The sequence below is a fragment of the Microcaecilia unicolor genome, chromosome 6 (assembly GCF_901765095.1).
Source record: "Microcaecilia unicolor chromosome 6, aMicUni1.1, whole genome shotgun sequence".
In the NCBI taxonomy this organism is placed as follows: Eukaryota; Metazoa; Chordata; class Amphibia; order Gymnophiona; family Siphonopidae; genus Microcaecilia; species Microcaecilia unicolor.
This window is the reverse complement of record NC_044036.1, coordinates 280,075,241-280,098,651: the sequence shown is the minus strand read 5'-3', so window position 1 is coordinate 280,098,651 and position 23,411 is coordinate 280,075,241. Positions and strand designations below refer to the sequence as shown.

Genomic DNA, 23,411 nt, shown 5'->3' with positions numbered 1-23,411 from the left:
TGGAATGGGGCTTGTGTTGTTCCATTTGATGGTCCCAAAGAAGGGAAGTTCCTTTCGTCTCATCCTGAACATCAAAGGGATGAATGCGTATTCCCTGGCGCAGCATTTCTGGATTGCCTCGATTCATCTAAGCAAGTTCTTGACTTCCTTAGACTTCACAGAGGCCTACCTACACATTCCCATTTTGGACCTTCACAAGCGCCATCTCCACTTTTGTGTACTAGGGTGTCTATCAGTTTCAGATCCTCACATTTGGACTGGCTAGGGTACCCTGCACTTTTTCCAAGGTGATGATGGTGTCAGCATACTTATGGCACCAGGGAATTTTGGTCCATCTTTATCTGGATAACTAGTTTTATTCAAGCCAGCTCGAAGTTGGAGGCCTTCTTGGCGACCACTCGGATCATTGCCCTGTTGGAGATTCTGGGCTGGGTTGTAAATCATCTCAAGAGTCTCATAATTCCTTCCCAAGTTCTGGAGTGCCTGGTAGTGTGGTTTAACATGGCCCAGGGGCTGGTGTTCAGACAACCAAGCTGCAGGCCCAGAAGTGCAGACTATGCCAGCTACTTGTCCCCAGGGTGTGAGATTATCTGTAGCTTCTGGGCTGCATGGCAGCTGCTTTGGAGCTTGGTACCTTGAGCCCGTGCTCATGTGAGGCCACTCTAGTTGACCCTTTTTGTGTCGCTGGGCACCTCTCTCAGGGTTTCAGTTGCCTTGTAAGAACTAGTCTGGAATGGTGGAACAATCCCGCTCATCTTTGGGGAGAGGGGGATCTCGCTAGATTCATCAGAGTGGGTAGTAGTGACCACCAACATAAGCCTTTGATGGGAGCCCATTGCATGGGCCAAGTGGCACAGGGAATTTGGTCTCTTCTGGAGGCTTCCTGGTTCATCAACCGCCTGGAGACTTGGGCGGTGCATTTTGGAGTTGCTGGTATTCTCCCCCTTGGTTTGGGGAAGGCGATCTGTGTGATGATGTAAGCCCTGCCATGGCATTTTCTGCCAACAAGCAAGGCGGCATGAGAAGTTATGCGGTGACCCTGGAGGTGGCAATCCTCTGCTGGTGGGCAGAGGTGCATCTGGAAGCCATCTCAGCTGTCTGCATTGTAGGCAAGGACAGTGTTCAGGTGGACTTTTTAGCCACTCCCTTCTGAATCCGGTAGAGAGTGGGAGCTGGGGCCGATGGCCTTTCAGCTCATCCTGGACCGGTGTTTGACCTGATGGCTATGAGCGCCAGTACCAAGGTGGAGCACTTTTCTAGCCACAAGAGAGAGTTCCTTCCTCGCAGTGGCTATATTCCCTGGTACAGCTTTCGTCCTAGGAGGAGCCTCTGTATGTCTGTCCACAGGATATTTTTAAGCTATTTGAAGGAGATAAATGAGTTTTGTCTTTCTGATCACCTGTTTTTAGTGTTTTACAGACCTGAAAAAGGTCAGGTAACTTCCAAGGCTTCTATTTCTAAGTGGATCAGGGGGGCTGGTGAGGTCTCCAACATGTGCAGGAACCAGAGGGTTCCACCCAGGTTGAGGGCACGCTCTGAAAGAAGTTTGCTGAGTGGCGATTTGGTCGTCACTCTATTTCTTTGTGAAGCATTGCAGGCTAGATATGCTGGTAAGAACTCGCTTGGACTCTGGCAGAATTGTCATTTGGGGGGCCTCGTCTTCCCCTCTCCCTATAATTCTACTTGTGTCATCACACCCATCTAGGACAGTACAGCCCCAGATAACAATGAAGGTGAAATTATATAATACCTGATAATTTCCTTTCCTGTAGTTAGGCTGTACAGACCTGGGACTCTCTCTTGGAAGACTAAGGCCCGGGGCTCTCGGGATGCTTTGTTCTTTCCCATTCAGTAAAAAAAAAAAGAAAAATATAAAGAGAAGGAATGAATCAAATTTGTAAATTCAGGGTAGCGAGTACCATGTGCTGGTAGTGCTCACTTGATAATCATTGTAGTCACGGTGGTTGATGAGGCATAGGTGTGCATTATAAGGAATCTTGTGCTTTGGGAGTTGCATACTGGAGTTTTTCACTGAGCCCTGATACCGTTGAGCTCTCAGGAAGAGATTTAGTTTTTCTCTACCTTCAGCTGCTGGTAGGAGGGGATAACATCCACTCCTCTAGGACTGTACGACCAGACTAAAGGAAAGGAAATTAGGTATGACATAATTTCACTGTAATTATTGATAACTCCTCCCTCTATTTTTTCAGATGTTAGGCAATGTACAAACCTCTGTACCCGGACAGCACTACAGAAGTGACTGCTTTGTATAGAATTGTGTTTGATTCTGAAGGCTCTCCCTTTAAAAGGATATAGACAGACTGCTGGATGCAGTCTAGAGAGTCCACCAAAAAACGTATGAGATAATATTTGAAGGGACAGGGGATAGAGGTTTTGAAATACTTCAAAGCTGTAAATCTGACACAGGATGCAAACTTTTTTTGAAAGAAGGAATACTTTGGAATAATGATTCCCAACCCTGTCCTGAAGACACGCCTTAACCAGTCTGTTTTTCAGGCTGTCTATAAATAGATGGCAAAAGCATAAAAAAAAAAAAAAGGAAGAGAAAGTAAGCACAACTTCTGTAGCTTCCCACAGAAAAATCCAGAAACGAGTGGGTTATTAGATAGAGAGAACACCAGAGCTTTGCCATAAGGATACTGTGCAGCAGTCTCACTTTCAGTATTCTCTCTATCTCAGCAGGTAGATGGACAGTTCCTGTGCAGTTTTTTTTTTTTTGTTACATTTGTACCCAGCGCTTTCCCACTCATGGCAGGCTCAATGCGGCTTACATGGGGCAATGGAGGGTTAAGTGACTTGCCCAGAGTCACAAGGAGCTGCCTGTGCCTGAAGTGGGAATCGAACTCAGTTCCTCAGGACCAAAGTCCACCACCCTAACCGCTAGGCCACTCCTTGGATTGGTTCTTGCTCCTAGCCTGTTCCCTCAGGCTTAGTCGAGCTGGGGGTGTTGGTGTGGATATGCCAGTTTCTTGGGGTATACCTGGTGGCGGGACACTGAGAATGAACGAATCAGGAAGCTTCTCCATTCTGCTAGAGACATCGGGTGCACTTGGGAGGGGAGGAGCGCTTTCAGCGACGATGCCTGCTGTGCTGTCCAGTCAGATTCCAGCGAGTCGGCGACGGAGGCGGGTAAATTTAAAAGAAAAAGGATGCTTGTTGGTTGGGGGGGGAGAAGAGGGCGCCAGGGCGGGCAGGCAGTTGAACATGGGAGCGGGAGGGCAAGGGAGAGAGGACCTGGACATGGATGGCAAGGCTCAGGGAGAGAGGGGGATTGCTGGATAGGGATGAATGGAGGGGGCAGGGGACAGAGGAGCATGGGAGGGCAGGGCTCAGGGAGAGAGGGGAATTGGTGGATAGGGATGACTGGAGGGGGCAGGGGACAGAGGAGCATGGATGGGAGGGCAGGGCTCAGGGAGAGGGGAATTGCTGGATATAGGGATGATGAATGGAGGGGGCAGGGGACAGAGAGGAGCATGGATGGGAGGAGGGCAGGGCTCAGGGAGAGAGGGGAATTGCTGGATAGGGATGAATGGAGGGGGCAGGGGACAGAGGAGCATGGGAGGGCAGGGCTCAGGGAGATAGGGGAATTGCTGGATAGGGATGAATGGAGGGGCAGGGGACAGAGGAGCATAGATGGGAGGGCAGGGCTCAGGGAGAGAGGGGAATTGCTGGATAGGGATGAATGGAGGGGGGCAGGGGACAGAGGAGCATGGGAGGGCAGGGCTCAGGGAGATAGGGGAATTGCTGGATAGGGATGAATGGAGGGGGCAGGGGACAGAGGAGCATAGATGGGAGGGCAGGGCTCAGGGAGAGAGGGGAATTGCTGGATAGGGATGAATGGAGGGGGCAGGGGACAGAGGAGCATGGGAGGGCAGGGCTCAGGGAGAGAGGGGAATTGCTGGATAGGGATGAATGGAGGGGGCAGGGGACAGAGGAGCATGGGAGGGCAGGGCTCAGGGAGAGAGGGGAATTGCTTTATAGGGATGAATGGAGGGGACAGGAGCAGGGCAGGGCTCAGGGAGAGAGGGGAATTGCTGGACATGGAGGGTAGGGGAGAGAGGAGAAATGTTGGGCATGAATGGAGGGAAGGAAAGACTAAGGAAGGAGATGCACATGGATGGAGGGGAAGGGATAGAGGAGAAATGCTGGACGTGGATGTAGGGAAGGGGAGGAAAGTAGATGCATATGGAAGGAGGGGAGTGAGGAGAAATGCTGGATATGCATGGTGGGGAAATTGCTGAATTTAAGGGCTGCATTGGAACACTGAAGGCAGATGCTGAAACTCAAGAAAGGATAGGGACAGGGCTACAGATGGTAGACAGGACACAGGAGGATGGTGGACATGGTGAGAGAAAAAATATCAAATGGAAAGAAGACACTGCATAAAACAGAAGACACTGGGACCAAAGCGAATAGAAAAACCAAATGATCAGGCAACAAAGGTAGAAAAAAGTATTTTATTCAGAATTTATTAATTGGAATATGTCAGCTTTTGGAAATGTGCATCTGTGATATTTTGCATGTAAGTTTAAATTTTTCTAGTATTGCTGCATGCTGAGTCTGACTTCTTGAGGTAACTTTCCAGTTCAGTATTTTGCCTTCATATCTGTTGTGTCATGTGTTTTTCATGTGTGATCAAGGTGCAGTATCCTGCTAGCGTGTAGCATTTGCAGCCCTTTTTGTCTTGTTTTTTTTACGAGGTAGTGTATTGGTGTTTTAGAGCCTGGTGTAATTACAGTTCTGCCTTTCCACGCATAAGGTTGTGCTCATCCTGTCCTTGGAATTAGTGCTGTTATGGTTTGGTAAGGTTATGAGTGTGTTTTTGCACAAGTTTGTGTATAGTGTTTTGCAGTGGAGAGATTGTGTGTCCGCACCTCTGACCCCCCCCCCCCCCCCCCGGGTTATGATAATTGGAACTACTAATTGTAGTGGACTTGAACTGAATAATTTCTGGGGAGGGGGAGTTTCATGATAGCATTGTGCTTATTATTTCAATCGGTTTTTCTGTACAAGTTTAGCTTTATTTGTCTTTACTTGAAATTTCATAAATAAAAATTTTTCTAAAAATTGAATAATATTATCAATGGGGTGGAGCTGGGGTGGGGGCGGGGCTAGGATGGGGCCCCACCAAATTGGTCTGCATAGGGCCCCGCACTTGCTAAGACCGGCCCTGCCCCCAGAGTTCCAACCAGAGTTCGTCTCCGGATATTTAGCCTTGCTTGGTTTTTGGAGTTCGACCCTGGCTCAGTTGTTCCAAGTGCTGCCTAGCCCATTTTGGCAGGTTGCGCATTGCTCCATTTTCTGAGAGTAGGACTTGGTTTCGCCTCTAGCTCTCGGACCTTCTCAATCGGGCAGTCGAGTCTTGTTCCGCCTTCAACCGTTGAGCTAGGTTCTGCCTCAGCCACTCGAGCCAGGCTCCTTCGCTGACGGTCAAAATGGGTTCCCCTTTTGCCTGTTGCGTCTGGATCCATTTTTGGCTGTCGAGCCTTGCGCCATCTCTGGCTGTCGAGCCTAGCTTTCTCGGTTGCTCTGGGAGCTATCTCTTACTATTGCTCTGGCTTTGGATGTTTGGCTTTGGCCTCCTTGCGGGGGTCGGGTTCTGCGTTTCCTCTGATTTCTTGCTCCGTCTCTGGTGGGCAAGCCAGGTCTTCTCTCTGGCTGTCAAGCCTTGGGCTGTTTCTGTCTGTCCTGCTCCACAGTTCTGGCTGCTATGCCTTGCCAATGACTAGCATTCATCGCCTCTGCCTGTTGAGTCTGGCTTCGTTGCTGGCTCTCGAGCCTTGTCGGGCTTTGCTGTGTTGCTGGCTGTTGAAGTATCCTCCATTGCGGACTGGCGTGGCTTAAGCTGCCACTGGATGCCGGACTTTCTTCCGCATTTTGGGGATTTAGTGTGGTTCCATCATGGGAGGTCAGGACTTTGTTCGTTTCTGGGCATCAGCCTTCCCCTTTTGTTCGTTATGAGGTCTCCCACCTTTTCTGGTTGTGGAGTTGTCTTCCTTCTGGTGGTTGTGCCTGGCTCTTTTCTCACGACTCTGGTTGGAGCTGGTTCTCTTGGCCCTGGAGGGAGTTTCTTGCGCCGTCTTGGGATGGCGATTTCTCTCGGGGTGTCTCCCCTCTTCCTGCCTTCATATATGCAGTTTGGCACCAGCGCTGCCTGTCAGGGCTTGTTCTGTCTCTGCAGTCCCACCCTACTTGGGGACTGCTTTGGTACATCCCACTTACCCGTGGATTGATCTGTGGGACGCTATGGAAGGTAAAATTAGTCTTTACCTGATAATTTTCTTTCCATTAGTCCCAACAGATCTAATCCAGAGGCCTGCCCTTTATTGTTCTAGATTAATACATATTCTCCGAGGACAAGCAGGCTGCTTGTTCTCACTGATGGGTGACGTCCTCGGCAGCCCCTCCAATCGGAATCTTCCTAGCAAAGTCCTTTGCTAGCTCTCGCGCGCACCGCGCATGCGCGGCCGTCTTCCCGCCCGAAACCGGCTCGAGCCGGCCAGTCTTCTTTCGTCCGCACTCGGTACGGCTGTGTTTTTGTCGTGTCGAGCCCCGGAGAGTCGACCTCGCGCGTCCGTTATCTAAATCGACGTGTTTTTCTTAGGAAAAGTTTCATTTTCGTTCGGAAAGTGCTCCGGAAACCCCCTTGGGTTTCGTTTGCCCCTTCCCGTATTTCCAGTTTTGCCCCGGTAAGTTTTCTTTCGTTGTCGGGGTAGGCCTCTTTTCGGCCTCGGTCGAGATTTTTTCTCCCTTAAAGTTTTGGTGCTCCAAATTCGTCATTTCGGATTTTGACTTCGCCGGCATGATTTTTCCGCCCATGACATCGAAGCCTTCCAGCGGCTTCAAGAAGTGCACCCAGTGCGCCCGGGTAATCTCGCTCACTGATAGGCACTCTTCGTGTCTTCAGTGTCTGGGGGCCGAGCACCGTCCCCAGAACTGTAGTCTGTGTTCCCTCTTACAAAGGCGGACTCAAGTAGCGAGATTAGCCCAGTGGAACGTTTTGTTCTCGGGCTCTTCGTCGGCATCGGCACCGGGGTCATCGTGTGCATCGACGTCATCAGCGTCCAGACCTTCTTCCTTGGCTGCCAGTGCATCGAGGCATCGGCCCTCTGCATCGGCGCCGAGACATCGGATAGCTGCATCGACGTCGGTGGTACCGGGACCTCGTCTCCTGATGTCGTCGGACGGTGGTGCATCGAGTGGAGTGCAGGTGAGGGCTGTCCATTCCCCTGCTGGTGGCGGTGAGCCCTCGGGTGGGTCTCCTCCTACCCTGAGGGCTCCTGCGGTACAGCCCCCCCCGAGATCGACCCCCTTCGGTCTCGGCCCCGAGGAAGCGACGGATGGATTCTACGTCCTCCTCGTCGGTGCCGGGGAGCTCCGGTGACATGCTTCGGAAGAAGTCGAAGAAGCATCGACACCGGTCCCCTCCCCGCGTCGGCACCGAGAGCTCTGGGTCGCCGAGGGAGTCGGCACCCAGCAGGCATCGGCACCGAGAGGACCGCTCACCCTCTGTTCAGGAGGTGTCGATGCGCTCCACTCTGGACAGCCCGGAACAGCCTCCATGCCCGGAACAGGTTCTGACGTCGACGCCTGCATCGACCTCCATGCCTTTCTCTGCAGCCGCTCTGAACGAGAGCCTCCGGGCCGTTCTCCCAGAGATTCTGGGAGAGCTGTTGCGCCCTACCCCTCCGGTACCGGCGGTGCTTGCGCCTCCGGTACCGTCGAGCGTGGCGCCGGCTGGCCCATCGCCCGGGGTGAGGTCCCCGACGTCGGTACCGCGTGCGGTGCCGACTGCGGCCACCTCCCAGGAGGGCTCCCCGACTATGTCGGCGGAGGGAGCTTCGCCGATGCGGGCGAGGGAGTCTACCTCTTGACGCCCCCATCGTGGACGTGGCTCCACGGAGTCGAGCCGGGTGCGGTTGCAGACGCAGGTCCGTGAACTTGTGTCTGACACCGAGGGTGAGGCCTCGTGGGAAGAAGAAGAAGATCCCAGATATTTCTCTGACGAGGAGTCTGAGGGTCTCCCTTCTGATCCCACTCCCTCTCCTGAAAGACAGCTTTCTCCTCCCGAGAGTCTGTCTTTTGCTTCCTTTGTCCGGGAGATGTCTACGGCCATCCCCTTCCCGGTGGTTGTGGAGGACGAGCCCAGGGCTGAAATGTTTGAGCTCCTGGACTATCCTTCTCCACCTAAGGAAGCGTCCACTGTTCCCTTGCACCATGTCCTGAAAAAGACATTGCTTGCGAACTGGACCAAGCCACTAAGTAATCCCCACATCCCCAAGAAGATCGAGTCCCAGTACCGGATCCATGGGGACCCAGAGCTGATGCGCACCCAGTTGCCTCACGACTCTGGAGTTGTGGATCTGGCCCTAAAGAAGGCTAAGAGTTCTAGAGAGCATGCTTCGGCGCCCCCGGGCAAAGACTCTAGAACCTTAGACTCCTTTGGGAGGAAGGCCTACCATTCCTCTATGCTCGTGGCCACGAGCATACACATGCGGAATAATGTGCGGCAGTTGGCGGGCTTGGTTGATGCTCTTCCCCCTGAGCAAGCCAAGCCTTTTCAGGAGGTGGTCAGGCAGCTGAAGGCGTGCAGAAAATTCCTGGCCAGAGGAGTTTATGACACTTTTGATGTTGCGTCCAGGGCCGCTGCTCAAGGTGTGGTGATGCGCAGGCTCTCATGGCTGCGTGCCGCCGACCTGGAGAATAGACTCCAGCAGCGGATTGCGGACTCGCCTTGCCGTGCGGACAACATTTTTGGAGAAAAAGTCGAGCAGGTGGTAGAGTCTCTCCACCAGCGGGACACCGCATTCGACAAGTTCTCCCGCCGGCAGCCTTCAGCTTCTACCTCTACAGGTAGACGATTTTTCGGGGGAAGGAAGACTGTTCCCTATACTTCTGGTAAGCGTAGGTACAATCCTCCTTCCCAACAGCCTGCGGCCCAGGCTAAGCCCCAGCGCGCTCGCTCTCGTCAGCAGCGTGCGCCTCAGCAAGGCCCCGCGGCTCCCCAGCAAAAGCAAGGGGCGAGCTTTTGACTGGCTCCAGCAGAGCATAGCCGACATCCAAGTGTCAGTGCCGGGCGACCTGCCAGTCGGAGGGAGGTTGAAAGCTTTTCACCAAAGGTGGCCTCTCATAACCTCCGATCAGTGGGTTCTGCAAATAGTCCGGCAAGGATACACCCTCAATTTGGCCTCAAAACCTCCAAATTGTCCACCGGGAGCTCAGTGTTACAGCTTCCAGCACAAGCAGGTACTTGCAGAGGAACTCTCCGCCCTTCTCAGCGCCAATGCGGTCGAGCCCGTGCCATCCGGGCAAGAAGGGCTGGGATTCTATTCCAGGTACTTCCTTGTGGAAAAGAAAACAGGGGGGATGCGTCCCATCCTAGACCTAAGGGCCCTGAACAAATATCTCGTAAAAGAAAAGTTCAGGATGCTTTCCCTGGGCACCCTTCTCCCCATGATTCAACAAAACGATTGGCTGTGCTCTCTGGACTTGAAGGATGCCTACACACACATCCCGATACTGCCAGCTCACAGGCAGTATCTGCGATTTCAGTTGGGCACACGCCACTTCCAGTACTGTGTGCTACCCTTTGGGCTCGCCTCTGCGCCCAGGGTGTTCACAAAGTGCCTAGCTGTGGTAGCAGCGGCGCTTCGCAGGCTGGGGGTGCACGTGTTCCCATATCTCGACGATTGGCTGGTGAAGAACACATCCGAGGCAGGAGCCCTGCAGTCCATGCAGATGACTATTCGCCTCCTGGAGCTACTGGGGTTTGTGATAAATTACCCAAAGTCCCATCTTCTACCAGTGTAGAAACTCGAATTCATAGGAGCTCTGCTGGATTCTCGGACGGCTCGTGCCTATCTCCCAGAGGCGAGAGCCAACAACTTGTTGTCCCTCGTCTCGCGGGTGCGAGCGTCCCAGCAGATCACAGCTCGGCAGATGTTGAGATTGCTGGGCCACATGGCCTCCACAGTTCATGTGACTCCCATGGCCCGTCTTCACATGAGATCTGCTCAATGGACCCTAGCCTCCCAGTGGTTTCAGGCTGCTGGGGGTCTAGAAGACGTGATCCACCTGTCCACGAGTTTTCTCGAATCCCTGTATTGGTGGACAATCTGGTCCAATTTGACTCTGGGACGTCCTTTCCAAATTCCGCAACCACAAAAAGTGCTGACAACGGATGCGTCTCTCCTGGGATGGGGAGCTCATGTCGATGGGCTTCACACCCAAGGAAGCTGGTCCCTCCAGGAACGCGGTCTACAGATCAATCTCCTGGAGTTGCGAGCGATCTGGAACGCTCTGAAGGCTTTCAGAGATCGGCTGTCCCATCAAATTATCCAAATTCAGACAGACAACCAGGTTGCCATGTTCTATGTCAACAAGCAGGGGGGCACCGGATCTCGCCCCCTGTGTCAGGAAGCCGTCAGCATGTGGCTTTGGGCTCGCTGTCTCGGCATGGTACTCCAAGCCACATATCTGGCAGGCGTAAACAACAGTCTGGCCGACAGACTGAGCCGGATTATGCAACCTCACGAGTGGTCGCTCAACTCCAGAGTGGTGCGCCAGATCTTCCAAGCGTGGGGCACCCCCTTGGTGGATCTCTTCGCATCTCGAGTGAACCACAAAGTCCCTCAGTTCTGTTCCAGGCTTCAGGCCCCCGGCAGACTAGCATCGGATGCCTTCCTCCTGGATTGGGGGGGGGGCCTGCTGTATGCTTATCCTCCCATTCCTCTGGTGGGAAAGACTTTGTTGAAACTCAAGCAAGACCGAGGCACCATGATTCTGATTGCTCCTTTTTGGCCGCGTCAGATCTGGTTCCCTCTTCTTCTGGAGTTATCCTCCGAAGAACCGTGGAGATTGGAGTGTTTTCCGACCCTCATCACGCAGGACGAAGGGGCTCTTCTGCATCCCAGCCTCCGGTCCCTGGCTCTCACGGCCTGGATGTTGAGAGCGTAGACTTTGCCTCTTTGGGTCTGTCAGAGGGTGTCTCCCACATCTTGCTTGCTTCCAGAAAAGATTCCATTAAGAGGAGTTACTTCTTTCTGTGGAGGAGGTTTGTCGTCTGGTGTGACAGCAAGGCCCTAGCTCCTCGCTCTTGTCCTACACAGACCCTGCTTGAATACCTTCTGCACTTGTCTGAGTCTGGTCTTAAGACCAACTCTGTAAGAGTTCACCTTAGCGCAATCAGTGCATACCATTACCATGTGGAAGGTAAGCCGATCTCAGCACAGCCTTTAGTTGTTCGCTTCATGAGAGGTTTGCTTTTGTCAAAGCCCCCTGTCAAGCCTCCTACAGTGTCATGGGATCTCAATGTCGTTCTCACCCAGCTGATGAAACCTCCTTTTGAGCCACTGAATTCCTGCCATCTGAAGTACTTGACCTGGAAGGTCATTTTCTTGGTGGCAGTTACTTCAGCTCGTAGAGTCAGTGAGCTTCAGGCCCTGGTAGCCCAGGCCCCTTACACTAAATTTCATCATAACAGAGTAGTCCTCCGCACTCACCCTAAGTTCTTGCCAAAGGTCGTGTCGGAGTTCCATCTGAACCAGTCAATTGTCTTGCCAACATTCTTTCCCCGTCCTCATTCCTGCCCTGCTGAACGTCAGCTGCACACATTGGACTGCAAGAGAGCATTGGCCTTCTATCTGGAGCGGACACAGCCCCACAGACAGTCCGCCCAATTGTTTGTTTCTTTTGATCCCAATAGGAGGGGAGTGGCTGTAGGGAAACGCACCATATCCAATTGGCTAGCAGATTGCATTTCCTTCACTTACGCCCAGGCGGGGCTGGCTCTTGAGGGTCATGTCACGGCTCATAATGTTAGAGCCATGGCAGCGTCGGTAGCCCACTTGAAGTCAGCCTCTATTGAAGAAATTTGCAAAGCTGCGACGTGGTCATCTGTCCACACATTCACATCTCATTACTGCCTGCAGCAGGATACCCGATGCGACAGTCGGTTCGGGCAGTCAGTTCTTCAGAACCTGTTTGGGCTTTAGGATCCAACTCCACCCCCCGAGGGCCCTGTTTGTTCTGTTCCAGGCTGCACTCTCAGTTAGTTGGTAAATTTTTTAGGTCAATCTCAGTTATGTCCTCGCCGTTGCGAGGCCCAATTGACCATGGTTGTTGTTTTGAGTGAGCCTGGGGGCTAGGGATACCCCATCAGTGAGAACAAGCAGCCTGCTTGTCCTCGGAGAAAGCGAATGCTACATACCTGTAGAAGGTATTCTCCGAGGACAGCAGGCTGATTGTTCTCACAAACCCGCCCGCCTCCCCTTTGGAGTTGTGTCTTCCCTTGAAGTGTATTGTCTTGCTACATACTGGACTGGCCGGCTCGAGCCAGTTTCGGGCGGGAAGACGGCCGCGCATGTGCGGTGCGCGCGGGCGCGCGAGAGCTAGCAAAGGACTTTGCTAGGAAGATTCCGATTGGAGGGGCTGCCGAGGACGTCACCCATCAGTGAGAACAATCAGCCTGCTGTCCTCGGAGAATACCTTCTACAGGTATGTAGCATTCGCTGTGTGTGATGTATGTTGTTCTTTTCCGATTTGGATTCAATTTTATTGCAGATGTTCTGGTGTCTTATTGACGTCACTTCCGTGGACGAATAGTATGAGAGTAAGTCCGCGGTCGCTTGGCCACAGGATCACTGGTTCTGTGCTTGTTCAGGACAGAGGCAGGAGTTTGATGCATGGTATCTTAATTTTCTCACTGCTTTGGTATCAATCATACTGAAAATGGGATTGCTGCACAGTATTCTTATGGCAGAGCTCTGACATTGTTCCGGTGTCTTATGGACGTCACTTCCATGGACGAATGGTATGGGAGTAAGGCCGCGGTTGCTTGGCCACAGGGCCACTGGTTCTCTCCTTGTTTGGGGCAGAGGCAGGAGTTTGATATATGGTATCTTAATTTCCTTACTGCTTTGGTATCAATCATACTGAAAATGAGGCTGCTGTATAGTATCCTTATGGAAGAGCTCTGGCATTTTCTCTATCTCCACCTGCTGGTAGAGGGACATGACTCGCTCATCTCTGGATTGATCTGTTGGGACTAATGGAAAGAAAATGATCAGGTAAGGACTAATTTTACCCTAGCAAAGCTGGGATCCTTGCAATAGCAGGGGTGGTACTAGTAGAGTACATGACCCTAGAAACCAACCAGCTCACGGCCGTCAAGTTTGTAGTGGATGGTAACTGTCCAGTAGGGGTGTCAATTTAGGAGCATCTGTTTGGTTTACTTGAAACATCTGGCCTCCTTGGTCGTTGAACATGGTGGTAGAGTTATCATTGTTGGAACCATGAATTCTGCTTTATATCAGACAGTTTAAAGTTGAAAATTGGTCTTATCTGTCTCTGAGCTGAAAGTGGGTCACGAAGCAAGTACATTTACTGTAGAATGGCTGAAGAAAAGCTTCCATGTTTTGTATTGGCCAAAGTAATGTCTCAACCTAAATCTTACTGCAATATTGACAAGATCTAAAGTGAGTCCTTTATGCAAAGAAGCACTCAAATGTCAGAGTTGAAACAGTTCTGTATGGCACAATAGCCCAAACTTATTCAAGGGTGATGAGAGACTGATCAACAGTTACAGGAAATGTTTAATGAAGCTATTGCTGTTCAAGGGTGTGCCACTAGTTCATGGAATTTTCATATAAAGATACATATTGAATTTATTTATTTTGTTGAATAAATAAATCAAAAATATTTATTCAGCAGGGTTATCTTTCTTCAAGTTTTAAATTAGGATATAATCATACTTTGAATACAAACTGTGCTAAAACACAGTGATCCTTGGTGAGTCACAAACTCCTTTCCATGCTACTGAGAGGCATAGTTCCCTCTAAGGATCAGGCTGCCAAGAACAAAAATTTTCATTCTGTGCAATAATTTATAGATTCATTTCCCTGTGGGTGCAACTCACTATTACATAATATTTGTAATTATTTCGTTTGTAATTCATTAAAGAATACATTGAGGCATATTTTCTAAGCACTTAGACTTACAAAGTTCCATAGGTTTCTATGTAACTTTGTAAGTCTAAGTGCTTTGAAAATGAGCCCCAATATTGCAACATATATATATATATATATATATATATATATATATGTAAGTGGTATATATATGTAAGTGGTATATAATGCTGAAATGAATGAATAAATTAATATTTATTGAAATGGTGTATTTGTTTTAATTATTCAGGTTTTAACTATTCAGACTGTGTAAAGTAGAAGCATTTTATTTTCAGATGTTGTTTTAGACTTTATTAAACATGAAATGCAGAGTTTTGGATCATACTCATTCCTTATATTTGGCTCTCAGCGGGTGTTGGGGGTAATCCACCAATGTAGTGAGGAAGTTGGGTTAGATTGTCAGTTGCTAAGAAAACCTTTAAGATATACCAATGGCTTGGTTTGACAGTAAAATTGTACAGAAAAAAAAAACTGGGTATTTTACAAATTACTCAGTGAAACTGTTTTCGGTCTTCCTCTCTCTGCTGTTTCTAGACTATAGATAAATTTTAATACTCATTAAATTGTCAAGATGTTTAACTTCTATTGGGTTTTTATCTTAGTTTTAATGTAAATAAATTGAAATACAATAGAATAAAGAAAAGACGATAGTCCAATAAAAAAAGGTTAACTTTTGACTAGCTTTCAAAGGCAATGCTTTCAAGTCAGTAATGAGCAAAAGATAACAATATCAGAATAAACAAGTGAAATATAAAAAAGCATCCCAGTGATAATCTCATGAGGAAAGGTGAGTTGGGGCCATTTAGAAACAGGGAGAGATGGATGAGTGATCAGAAGATGTCAAAACAGTATAATTTTTAGTTTATAATGTGATAGGAAATCCCATATTTCACTTAACTTCACAGATCTGGGTTAATTATATGATCTTTTATCCATATGATTATAGGTCTGCTTAATAAACTGAAGAATGGAAGCTGTATGAAAACAGGAGCACTGAAAGATGATAGTGATTCTAATAAACCTTCTCTCAAATATATTGTGTCCTTAGGTTTTCTGATTTTTACTTTTGCAAGGTGGTAAATAGAAATAAAACAAAGCAAATAAGATCTTGTTTTTGTTGAGCTAACTTAATACATCATCTTAGTTTCTTTTTTGATTTATTTCTATTTATTTCCTTTAAATGTGGACTAACACGGCAACTACACCACTTCCATTGTTAAGGAAATTCTTTTCAAGAGTTTTCTAGAGTTCTGCTAGATTACTTAGGAAGTCATTAAAAATAGCCATTGCTGCACAATATTCTGCTTTATGTAATTTGTCAAGGCAGTATTTATGTACTGGATCATTTTTTTTTCATTAAATATTGTACCAATAAGTCATAGTTCTTCACTAAAGCATTTACAGCAAAATGCTTAGATTGCCATCTGACTTGTTTCGAGGTTTAAATAAGTGTCGCATTCTGCCATCTTTAAGATTTCATAAAACATCACCTTTCTCACACTATATCTGCAAAAAAAAAAAATCATATAGGTGGTATGTATAAGCATTTCTATATCCCTTGTAAACAGAAACTGTTTCCAGGCATCAATACCTAAATCCTCATGGTGTGCAACGTAGTTGTTGTTTTATCAGATGAGGAATGGATTGATACAAAATTGCTGCCACACCCTTGCCTTTCAGACATCACTGACGCACCATATGATGTAAATATCACAGTTTGCTTCATTTCAAAATCATCGCAATTAAACTGCTTATTTGGTAAAACTATTTCATCACTGTCACAAGCCAATAAGTTAAGTCCAGTAAATACAGTGTGTGTGAAATCACCAGCTTTTCTATATTTAATGTACAAAATCAACATTTTGCAAACAGATATCTGTACTTTTGTCTACAATGAGTGTGTGGAAAGCTGATTAGCAGATTGCATTGAGCAATTAAGAATACTATTTGCATTCATTGAATTCAAAGGCATAACTTTTACTTCTTCAGCTGACTGGAATTTTTGTATAGTTCTCTAGGTAATCATGGATTTCCTTCATAGACAACTTGGATAAATTTAGCTTGACAGCTTGCAGGACATATCAGTTAAAACTTTTGTCTCATCAGTGGTTGATTTGTTTTATAGAACAGTTTTTCCTATTCTGAATGTGGGTGATTCTGTGAATAACTTAGATAATTCAGAAGTTCTTAATTTAGATTTCTCAGGTGTGACTTGGCTGCGTCTCAGCTTCCACATGGGTTTTTATGACTGATAAAGATGTTTTAAATAATCCAACTTCCATTCACTCCATTTTGTTGTCTGAACTCAACTCCCCATGAATTATTATTTTCAAGCATATTCCACTGATAACATCTGTTTCAGATATTCAAAAATGTCTCTGAATCACACATTGTAAAGACCTGCAGTCAGTGCTGGTTATCAGTCTCTACTGTTTTCAAGTTTATTCACATTTGATATACCACATATAAGACTAGATTCTATATATCGTGGCTAAAAAAATACGCCTAGGCGTATTCTATAAACTGTGTCTAAAGTTAGGTGTAGTTTATAGAGTACGCCTAAATCTAGGGGTAGTTAATAGAATATGTCGCTTGTCCATTTTCTTTGACAATATTTAGTCATGGCCATTTATGCCAACTAAAACCTTGTGTAAATGCTGACACCTAAATTATGCATGGGACGGGCATATTTATAACTGTGCATAAATTCAAGGAATGCTCATGCCCCTCCCATGGTCATGCCTCCTTTTCAGAACCACATCTTAGAATTTGCGTGTATCACGCTATAGAATATGCTTAGTTATGTGTGCAAATTTTAATTAATGCCAATTAGTAATTACTTGTTAAGTGCAGTTATCAGCACTGATTGGCTTGTTAAGCTAATTAAGTTGTACGCTCAAATCCAGAATAAGACTGGATTTGCACATGCTTTTTAAATCGCATTATATAGAATCCGAAGGATAGTGGAAACATCTATGCGGTGTACAATAAAATAAGGAATGCCATTAATAATAGTAAAAGGAAGGAAAGTTCAGTTCTGCTTGCTCTGACGCTACAATCATGCACTGCTACCTCCATGCCTCTTGTTATCATAAGGAGAATCAATCATTAAAGCTTCTATGAAAACCTATTTTTTTAGTCCAATCTTAAACCTTTGATAGCTAGTTTCTAAGTGTACGTATTACTAAGGGCCCTGTTTACTAAGCTACGCTAGCGTTTTTAGCGCACACTAACGCTAGAGACACCAATTTATTCCTATGAGTATCTCTAGTATTAGCGCGAGCTAAAAACACTAGCGCGCCTATAGTGCGGCTTTGTAAACGGGGTCCTTAATATTGAATCACGAATATCGGTGAAATGTATATGGCACCCTCTACTGCCCCAGCTACAAAAACTTAGATTGTGAGCCCACTAGAGACAAAGAAAGTACCTGCATATGGGACTAGATTCTATACATCATGCTTAAAAAATCAGCGCCAAAATGAAACTCTCCTAAGCATAATCTATAAAGTACCCCTTAGTTATGCGTACTTTATAGAATAAGCCTAAATTTCCATGCAGTATGTAGAATACGCCGAGTGCTGCGCCGTTCAACTAAATTTAGTCGTGGGCAGTTAACCAAGTAAAACTTGGTGTAAATCCCAACGCCTAAATTATGTGCAGACTGGGTTTATTCTATAGCAACCTGCATAGATTTTAGAAATGCCCATGATCCACCCATTCCACGCCTATGGTCACACCCCCTTTTCAACTATACAACTTAGAATTTACATGCACCATGCTACAGAATATGCTTAGACGGTTCATGTAAATTCTAATTAATTCCAGTTGGTCCTGATTATTGGTTGTTAACATCCAGTTATCACTGCTGATTAGCTTGCTAACCAATTAGTTTATGTGCATTGTTATGGAATATGCTTTGATTTCCATGCAAAAATCTCTGCTCGATATATAAAATCCCAGGGATAATGTGTGCAGCATTTCTTGTACATCTAGTAGCATTATTGAAATGATTAGTAGTAGAAAGGAAGGAGTATTGTTGAAAGTTGGTTGCTCCTGTTGTATGCAAAAGCCAAGATTGGCTGTTCATGATTATTTGTCTTCCATCCTGTTTGTGACACATCCTAATTTTGACTCCTGACATAGGCATTGTTTGCCGAAACACGGCTGTGTTGAGTCCTATTATCTGTGCCACAAACGTTGATCGATTGAATTGTAGTTAAAGTTGGCTGACATTTTTGTTTGGTTTTTTTGTTTTACAGCCTCACTTTGTTTTCCTTGCTGCTGTTAATTAATCCTTTTCCTTTTTTGCGCATCATGAGCAAAGGGGTAACATAGTGACTTCGCTTTGCATCTGAAATCAGCTTCATGGCAGTGTTTTGATTCAGCTGAAGTCTTTTTAGATCAATAAGATTGAAGGCCTTGAAATAAGGCATCAAGGTAATCTAGGTGTCCAAGAACCAATGAATGGAGGAGAATACTTAGAGCTTTTTTTTATCAAAACAGGATTTGAACAAACGTATCTCTTTCAATTTAAAGACACTTTTGGACAACCATTGAAATATGCTGTTGGAAATTCAAATGATCATTGATCACTGCAAGAGGTTTTAAGGAATCTACTGTTTGTATGGTAGCATCAATAGTCAAATGGATAGGTAGAGATATGCCCAAATTAATTTTGTCGGCATTAAGCTTTAATTTATGTAAACATAACCATTCTACTATGATGTTCAATTTGGTATTTAGTAGGGCTGCATTTTGATTAAAAATTTTTAATTACAATTAATTGTGCAATTAAAAACTTTAATCTCTCGATTGAAGGTGGGGCATAGCCAGCAGTCCATTGGGGGGGGGGCATAGGGATTGACTGGGGGACACATTTCCTCTTCCCCCCCCCCCCCCACACACATTAGATAGCATACCTTTGCTAGTGGGGATGCCGAAGACCCGCCAGTCAAAGAAATTCACTGCCAAAGTGGCCCCCTTCCACCCTTGTGCTGCCTCAGGAGCGAGAAAGTCGGCGGGATGCCTTCAGTCGCCGATGCCGGCACTCCCTGAGCATGCTCAGTTCATGCATGAACTGATCATCCTAGGGGAGTGCAGGTGTTGGTGGCTGAAGGCACCCTGCTGACTTCCTTGCTCCTGAGGTAGTACGAGGAGGAAGGAGATGACTCGGGCAGCAGATTTCATTCGCTGGCGTGGCTTCACCAGTCCCACCGTTGAACAGGTACTGCAGGTTTGGAGGAGGCCTGAGCCCATTCTCTTTCCCATGTGTAAATTCTGATGTTACCTATTCTCTCTGTCTCATATGTATGCCCCCCGTACCTTCACCCATTCTCTCCCTGTCTCCCTCCCTCGCATACACACTGTCCAGCGTCTCTCTCCCCTCCTCTCCCAGTTTATCTTTTTATTTTCAGAAAGTCTTCGCCATGCAGCAGCAGCCGTATTGAAATTCTGCCTTGGCCTGCACCTGCCTTTCCTGCTGACCTATCCAGCCACCTTCTGACGCAACTCCCAGTTTTCAGAAGGAGGTGGGTTGGATCAGAGAGAGAGGCCCAGTGCAGGCCGAGGGAGCATTACAGTATGGCTGCTGCTTGAGGGCGAAGACTTACTGAAAATAGAAAGGTAAACTGGGAGGGAAAGGAGAGCCGCCAGTGGTCTGGGAGGGAGGGAGATATGCCGTACTGGCCATGCGTGCATGTAGGCAGAGGAGGGAGGGCAGCTAATTATTCATGTTGATTAAATATTTTGATCATGATTAATAAGTGGTGCATTAATTGCAATATTAATCGCGATTAGTGTGTGGCCCTAGTATTTAGATCTTGAGTATATATGAAACAAAGTAATCTTTAATGTCTGAATCAGTGTAGCTAGAGAAGATAAATGTTAAAGTCATGGGCAAAATAGATCCTTGTGAAATCCTGCAAGCGTAAGCTAATGAGTCAGATTGGAACAACTCACAAAGTACTGTATAGGATCTTCCCTGGAGGTATGAAAAAAAACAATTAAGAGCGGTACCTGTAATACCGATATCATAGAGTCTGTCAAGCAGAAGCAAGTTGTCCTCTAAATCAAAGGCTGAAGAGAAATCTAGTGAAAGCAAAATAAATTTGGTCTTGATTTAAGTTGGATTTTATAAACATCACCACTCTTAATAAGGTTGTTTCAGTAGAATTTTGTTTCCAAAAACTTGTCTGATTGGGATGGAAACACTGGTTTGTTCTCTCAACCATTCTTTGAAGGTTAAACATGTGAGAGCACCAAATTTGTCATCCTTAAGTTTGTTTTAATGTTTTTTTTATGGAATCCCTTGCAGCAAACCAAACTTTTGCTCCACAGATTGGCCTTCCTTGCTGCTAGCCAAACCTATATGCACCCAAAAGAATCTGGAGGTGCACTACAAATTGTGTGGGACAATTAATAACATTTTAAGATCCCCTTACCCCAGTGTCTGGCGGGAGCAGTGGCACAATGCAGATGAACTCCATTGTGCAATTCACTTGCAGCAAGCCAAAATAGTGCTCCCAAAAGGATTTGGAGGTCTTTGCTGTGTTTGTGTGAGCCTGGAAGGATTTCTGGTGCAGTGCATCTGGCCTAGTCTGCCACCAAAAAATGGCATGCACTTGGTAACATCATGTGTGCACACACCTGTGCAGCTTAGAGGGAGCACTGCTGAAAAGTGCATTTTAGTAGTATTTGTTTGTACTTCATCTCTTGGTATTCTTGGTCCTAACCAATGTTATTGAGAATTGCAATATTTTAAGATGTCATCTCTAATCATATTTAAGTTCAGTGGCATTCTACATTATCTAACACATGCCTTTTTTTTACACCCAGTAGTCACTAATGTATTTGTCTCTGGTTGTGATCTCATGAAACTCATCAATCATATCATGTCTAATGGTTCTGACTTATGTTGTGTTGATGTGGTTTAGTTCACCCAACAATAACAGTTTTTATCCACAAACATTTGTGCAGCTAAAGCAGTATTACAACAGAAAAGCAGTCGCCCACCAGTACCAATCTCTAACGCAACCAAAAGAAGTTTCATGGGGAGCTCGGCCAATGCAGCTGCTCCAGCTGACCCACTGGCTTCAGTTCCAGCAGCATCTGAACCTTGTATCAGGTATTACCTGCACCCTGAAGAATCTGACTCTCTGTAAGTCTTGCTTTCTGCTTGTCCATCTTGTATCATCACCTGCACTTAAACTTTCCTGTCGATAAATTTCATTTTCTGTCACTCAGTGGTCATTGTGATTTGTGTGTTGCTACTATGCTGCTGAACTTCCTTTTGTCAAATAAAGTGCAATACATCAAAGTGATTTAAGACTTAAGAGATTTTATTTGGGGATGAAGGTGGTACCTTTTAATATTTTTGTTACCTTGACTTGGCTGCCTACATTTACCTTCCTTTTTTGCACCAAAATAATCCCATGAAGGAAGTGGCTGGATTCCTGTCCATTCCAAAATTGGCCCACCCAGAATTTTATATGACACATAGCAAGCAAGGGAGAAGGGGGAAAATGTGTTTATGTAATCTAATGTGTGAACTGGGACAAATGAAATGAAATTTAGAGGTAAAGACTAATTAATTTAGTAGAGAAATAATATAAGTGTGCCACGAGTTATTTAATATTACACTTTAGAAGGCATACTTTTATAGAACTGTCATTTTTAACTCGTTTTTGCTCAGTGTTCCAAAATCATTTTAGAAATCTGGGGTGGAAATAGAAATTTGAGCAAAAATGGGTTAAGCCAGTGTTCCCAAACCTGGTCCTGGAGGCACCCCAGTCAGTCAGATTTTCAGGATACCCACAATGAATATTTATAAGAGATTTGCATGTACTGCTTCCACTGCATGAAAATCTCTCTAATGAATATTCATTGTAGATATCCTGAAATCTTGGCTGGCTGGGGTGCCTTCAGGACCAGGTTTGGGAACCACTGGGTTAAACCATTCTGCTATTGTTTATTCTATTTGTGTTTTGAAAATTCACGTACTTGTGATTGCTTGGTACATGTTTCTTCAAATATAAAGAGAAACCATTTGGGAAGTTTTTGACAAATAGCTTGGTGATAAAAGGCTAGTGAGGGGTAACAGGATTGAGGGAAGAACAATGTCAAATTGAGAAATAGTAATTGGTGCACTCCTCTACAAAGGAGATGAAGTACACAGAGACTCAGTCTGAGCAGACTAGATTGGTCAGTTGGCCTTTCACTGTTACCATTTGCTGTTACTTTCTTAGTAAAAGACAGGTCCGGTACAAAATGGATATCTTTGCTGATGGGCTGAAGTATTTATTAAAAATTAAAGGAATTCATTTTCTCAGATTAGTGTACAAATGTTTTGCCTTTGTCTTGCTCTTATCTCAGTATAAGAGAGTGTTGGCATGTTGGCACCTCAACTGTATGATTCATTGTCTGTCTTTGAATTTCCTGAATGGTTACAGCTGGCATTAATTAAATTCAGTTTTGTCAGTTTTAACATGCAGTGAGTTTTAGGTTTTGTAATTTTTGCTTTCTATATTGATTTTGTTTAACTCCAGTTGGCTTTTAAAACCATGGATCCTCCTGCTGTGTCATTGGGCATGAAATTACCAATATCTGTATGGTGACTCGAAGTGCCCTTTTCCAGACTCTCAGAAAAATATATTTTATTTTATTTTATTTATTGCATTTGTATCCCACATTATCCCACCTTTTTGCGGGCTCAATGTGGCTTACAATTCATCGTGGATATGGGAAATAGAGGGGAACGTACATTTATTATAACAGACAGTTTTGGCTTAAATGATAGTAATAAAGCAAAAGATAGTATAAAACATTTCTGGATAAGTCAGAGGTTATATAGTTACATGTGTTGCTCTTTGTTGTATATCTTGTCGAAGAGATAGGTTTTCAATTGTTTGCGGAAGTTTGTCAGTTCATAGACAGTTCTCAAGTTGCGTGGCAATGCGTTCCAGAGCTGCGTTCTCATATAGGAGAAGGTAGCGTGCATTAATTTGTATTTCAGGCCTTTGCAATTTGGTGGGTGAAGGTTGAGGAAAGTGCGAGAAGATGTTTTTGCGTTCCTGGGTGGAAGTTCTATTAGGTCTGACATGTAGGCTGAGGCGTCACCATGGATGATTTTATGGACTAAAGTACAGAGTTTAAACGTGATGCGTTCTTTAAGTGGGAGCCAGTGTAGTTTTTCTCGTAAGGGTTTTGCACTTTCGTATTTTGATTTGCCGAATATTAGTCTGGCTGCCGTGTTTTGAGCTGTCTGGAGTTTTTTGAGTATTTGCTCTTTACAGCCGGCGTAGAGTGAATTACAGTAGTCCAAGTGACTGAGTACCAATGATTGTACCAGGTTGCGGAAGATGTTCCTTGGAAAAAATGGTCAGTTTCCACATTGAATGGAACATCTTTTTGGTTGTGTTGTTCGTA

At 46.0% G+C, this 23,411-nt stretch overlaps 1 protein-coding gene across 3 annotated transcripts in view; it reads left to right on the top strand.

Moving 5' to 3' along the window:
• Positions 1–23,411, top strand: part of CAMSAP1 (calmodulin regulated spectrin associated protein 1) — a 179,866-nt gene that overhangs the window by 71,918 nt on the left and 84,537 nt on the right. For all 3 annotated transcript variants that reach the window (XM_030207609.1, XM_030207608.1, XM_030207610.1), the window contains one exon: positions 20,964–21,144. In XM_030207609.1, coding sequence (XP_030063469.1) covers positions 20,964–21,144 — 181 coding nt within the window. The remainder of the gene's footprint in view (positions 1–20,963; positions 21,145–23,411) is intronic.